The sequence below is a fragment of the Gekko japonicus genome, unplaced genomic scaffold (assembly GCF_001447785.1).
Source record: "Gekko japonicus isolate JY-2015 unplaced genomic scaffold, Gekko_japonicus_V1.1 scaffold14, whole genome shotgun sequence".
Classification (NCBI taxonomy): Eukaryota; Metazoa; Chordata; class Lepidosauria; order Squamata; family Gekkonidae; genus Gekko; species Gekko japonicus.
The window spans coordinates 2,515,251-2,519,818 of NW_015176452.1; the positions used below are offsets into that span (position 1 = coordinate 2,515,251).

Here is a 4,568-nt window from a genome sequence, read left to right on the forward strand (position 1 = left end):
CAGGGCCGGCAAGGCAGAGGCCTCCAAAAGGGGCCCGTTTTCTCTCCCACCCCCACCCACTTCAGGGCCGACATCCGGCCGCCGGGTCCGATTCCCCCCACCCAACCCCACCCACTCCAGGGCCGGCAACTGGAGGTGCAAGCCTCCGGCCGCTGGGTCCGTTTCCACCCCCCCACTCCAGGACCGGAGACAGGAGGCAGAAGCCTCTGGTCCCCCGCTCCCTTCCCCTCCCCCACCACCCACTCCTGGGCCGGCAACTGGAGGCCGGGTCCCTTCCCCCCAACTCACTCCAGGGCCAGCAACGGGATGCAGAGGCCTCCGGCCGCCGCCGCCGTTCCCCCACCCCCCTCCCACCCTCACCCACTACTGTTTACCTTATCACCATCCAGCCTATGCGTTCGTTACAGACCACATCTTTCTAGATCCCGTTGTATCGGTTTCACAACGGGCTTTTCTGCTAGTAAGATTATAAGAGTAAATAAGGTAAATATTGAGTTGGATCTGGCAGAAGGTGCTGTCTTAGATTTTCCCTGCTTTCGCATCCCAGTACATGCCATTTCCAAAACCAGGAAAGCTGATTCCTGGGATCACAGTACCCTGTGGGCTAATGGGCACAAGGGTCAGAAGGCTGCAGAGACAGGGAGGGCAGTATCATCCCCTTCTCTTGTATCACAAGACCCCACAACTGCAGGAATCAGCACTCCCAGGGTTGGAATGGCAATGGCTTCTAGGAGAACAAGCAAGTAGGGAAGATCTACTATCCTTGTGCAAATAGACCACTAAATCCAGCCCAATGGATATCCCCTTTTACAATACAAATGTACTGGATTTGGAACACATCTCCAAAAATGTAATAAATGTATATACGAAGGAAAGCTTTTATAAGCTTCAGTTAAGATGGTATCTAACTTATTTGAGGTTTAGATAGAATGCAAATCAAATGACTTTGAATGCAAATCAAATGACTATATTTTGGATTATCCATTTTTGGGAAAAGATTTTAGAATTGTCTCAAGTTATTATTGTGTAGGAAATACCACTGGAGTCAAAGGTTCTTCTTTAAGCATTTTTAAAAGAATTGGAACTGGGAATTAAAACTGGTCACATCTTTGTTGACTGCAGCAAGCATATGTATAGCAAGTATTTGGAAATGAAAGGATCCACCATTGATAATGGATTGGAACAAAAGGATCTGGACTGTGGCACTTTTGACTAAAATGTCATACTATAAAAGGTGAAATAAGGCTGTCAGATAGATCTGTGAAAAATTGGATTTTGCGTATAGAGCATTGGCATATGAATCATTTTTACGCTAAATCCATACTATTATTTTCACTGATATAAATATGTGATAAAAGAGGTATAAGTCAACCAATAGTATCTTAATTTATCTGCATGCCTCAATAAATTCTGACATTAATGCTTTTTATACAATCAGGCATAAATCTGCATGTAAGTTTTTTATCTTTAATTTTTTCTCAGTGATCAGTTGAGGGGGACATTCTCTCTTAGGTTACACTGATTGCTTAAGTTCATTGCAACTTTTCCCATTTCAGGAAACCAGATAATTTACTAATAAAAGTCTTGAGATCTATGACATCCCACGGGTGAGGGTGGGATATAAGTCTAATAAATAAATAAATAAATAAATAAATAAATAAATAGCCTACCTTAAAGTAAATGGATTTGTCTAACTTTTCCCCCTTTAAGATCATTTTCCATGTGGGTTGGTTAAAGTATCTACACGCTCTTATGAAGAAGGATCTGAAGAAGAACCTTTTGGGCACAACCAAACTAATGCTTGGGCTAGGGATGGGATGAACCAAACATTGTCTCAGGAGAACTTGTCCAGTTGGAACCAGACATTAGTTCAGGCCTTGGTAGAATGGAACCAGACTACAACAGAGGAAGAGAATGAGGAAGACGGTGTTAAAGAGACTGAAAGGAACCTCACAGAAGCGGATCTTCACACATGGCTAAACATAAATTACACTGATGAAGATGATGATTCAAGGATAATTGGTGGCTCCTTCTGTCGCCCAGGAGACTGTCCCTGGCAGGTAAAGAGATTTTTCTTTAGTTCTGACAACATTGCCTTAGTTCACACTCCATTTATGCAAGAGATTGCAAGTAGTTTTGCTGATGTAAAGTAAAAGCCCAAAATAAAAGCCATATCTTTTATTAAGACCAATAAAAAAGTATCCAAGCTTTTGAATTATCCAGGACTCTGCATCAGGCTGGCTCTTTAAGGAACAAAAAAAAGCTCTTAACCATCCTGAAGTAACTCCTCATGAGCTCTCCTTGAGTGACACAGCTTCATTCTCAAAGACTGATGGTAGCTGTGCCAGGCTCTAGTTTGGGTTCAGGCCATTATAGGTGGGCCAAGGAACAATGATTTGTCATCATGCCACTACTGGAACCTCTGTGTATCCTATGTGGAGCTGCTCTGGTAATCAAGGACCAACTGAAAATTGTTTAACTGCTTATAGTTAAATTACCCTTGTTACCTCTATATTTGCTTATTGTCTGTATGGATAACTTGATATATGCCAATAAAGCCTAAAGAAATTGAAACTGAGGTGGTACTGTGGGCACAACTCTCAATACGTGTATTGTCACACATCACAATATCTTTCTATAACCCTTTTTGTATTTCAGTAACAACAAACTGAACTGTAAGTATATGATACTCATCTATAAATGTATCCCACATAGCTGCTTACCTGTTAGTTATTTCCTCTGCTTTTGTGCCCTAGCTAGGTAATTGTTCCTTGTATTAAAATTGACTTTAACAAGGTCTGCTTTTTCTTCCTTAGGTACTGATCCAAAATAAGAGAGGTTATGGCTATTGTGGAGGCAGCTTAATCGGCAGTCAATGGGTACTCACTGCAGCACATTGCCTTGATACTGTTGCCCCATATCAGGTTACTGTTGGTGAGTGCCATGGAGTCATAAACATCATTAGCCATTCCATGATGAAGAGAGAGTTCGATGTTAAGCATGCTAGATTTAAATAGCAAACATTTTAGTGGTATTTGGGGGGCTTTCCCCCCTTTTCTGCATGAGGTAATTTTTTAAAACCCATCTTTCATTCCTTTCCCCTCACTATAACTAGTTACAAAGGTGTTAATTTGTTATACTTTCGTTTCTCAGGAGACTTTGACAAGCACCAGCGAGAAAAAAATGAACAAAAAGTTAGAGTGCGTCAATTCTGGCAGCACTCCCAGTATGACCCAGAAAACTTCAACAATGACATTGCTTTGATTCAGCTGACCAGCCCTGTTGTTTTCAGCCAGCATGTACTGTCGATTTGTCTTCCCAACCCGAACCTGTCTACTTTACTGACAGAAAAAGGGACAGTAGGAACAGTGAGTGGATGGGGCAGTACTCATGTCAAGGGGCGGTCAACCCGCTTTCTCCTGAGAGTCAAGCTGCCTGTGGTGAGCATGGATACTTGCGAACAATCCACAGAAAAACTCATTACTGACAACATGTTCTGTGCAGGTTATCCTGAAGCAACTCAAGATTCTTGTAAAGGTGACAGTGGGGGACCTTTTGCTGTACTTTATCGCAATACTTGGTTTCTCCTGGGAATTGTCAGCTGGGGGGAAGGTTGTGCTACAGCAGGAAAATATGGGGCTTACACCCGTGTGTCCAATTACATTTCATGGATAAAAGAAATTACTGAAAGTGTGACTGATTCTGGAGGATTTTTACATGGGTTGAAATGAAAGCTATTTTAAATATAAAACACTAGGAATAAAGCCCGTTGTGGAAATAAATACAACGGGATCTAGAAAGAGGCTCTGGGGGAGTGCTGTGGCTTTGGGCAAACAGTGTCAATTTGCTGTGGTGACCTCAGCAGGGTATAATGACAGAGTCCACTGTTTTCTCCAGAGGAACTGATCTCTGCTACCTGAAGAGCAGTTGTAATTTTGAGTGATCTGTAGCCCTCACCTGGAGATTGGCAACAATTGTTACCCTGGACGAAATGGCTGGTTTGGAGGGTGGAGTCTATGGCCTTCTACCTGTCTGAGGTCCCACCCCTCTGCAAACCCCACCCTCTCCAGGCTCCACCCCTCAAATCCCCAGGAATTTGCCAGCCTGGAGTTGGCAACCCTGTCTCCTTCCCAGCTAATCATCAACCTACCATTATCTGCCCCTTTGACTTCAGCTGACTTCTGCCCTCCCTTCTGCAGAGCAGTTGTAATTCTGAGTGCTCTCCAGCCCTCACCTGGAGATTGGCAACAATGGTTCCCCATGAGGTTCCCCATGACTGGTTTTGAGGGTGGCGTCTATGGCATTGTACCTGTCTGAGGTCCCACCCCTCCTCAGACCTCGCCCTCTTCAGGCTCCATCCCTCAAATCTCCAGGAATTTCCCATCTGGAGTTGGCAACCCTATCAGGACTGGCCCCAATGTGTTTTCTCCCAAAGGCCAAAGTAGGTGACAGGACCAAGCTTAGCTGCCTACCAACAGGCACTGAGGGGAAAGTAGGGTTGCCAGCTCTAAGGAGGGAAATACCTGGAGGTTTGGGGGGTGGATCCTGTGGAGGGCAGCATTGGGGGG

General features: G+C 44.2%; 1 protein-coding gene across 1 annotated transcript in view; it reads left to right on the forward strand.

Moving 5' to 3' along the window:
• Window positions 1–3,731, forward strand: part of LOC107123569 (coagulation factor VII-like) — a 15,378-nt gene extending 11,647 nt beyond the window's left edge. Inside the window, exons 5-7 of the mRNA XM_015426817.1 lie at window positions 1,711–2,060; window positions 2,817–2,934; window positions 3,154–3,731. Of these exons, the coding sequence (XP_015282303.1) occupies window positions 1,711–2,060; window positions 2,817–2,934; window positions 3,154–3,731 (1,046 nt within the window). The remainder of the gene's footprint in view (window positions 1–1,710; window positions 2,061–2,816; window positions 2,935–3,153) is intronic.
• The last annotated feature ends 837 nt before the right edge of the window (window positions 3,732–4,568 follow it).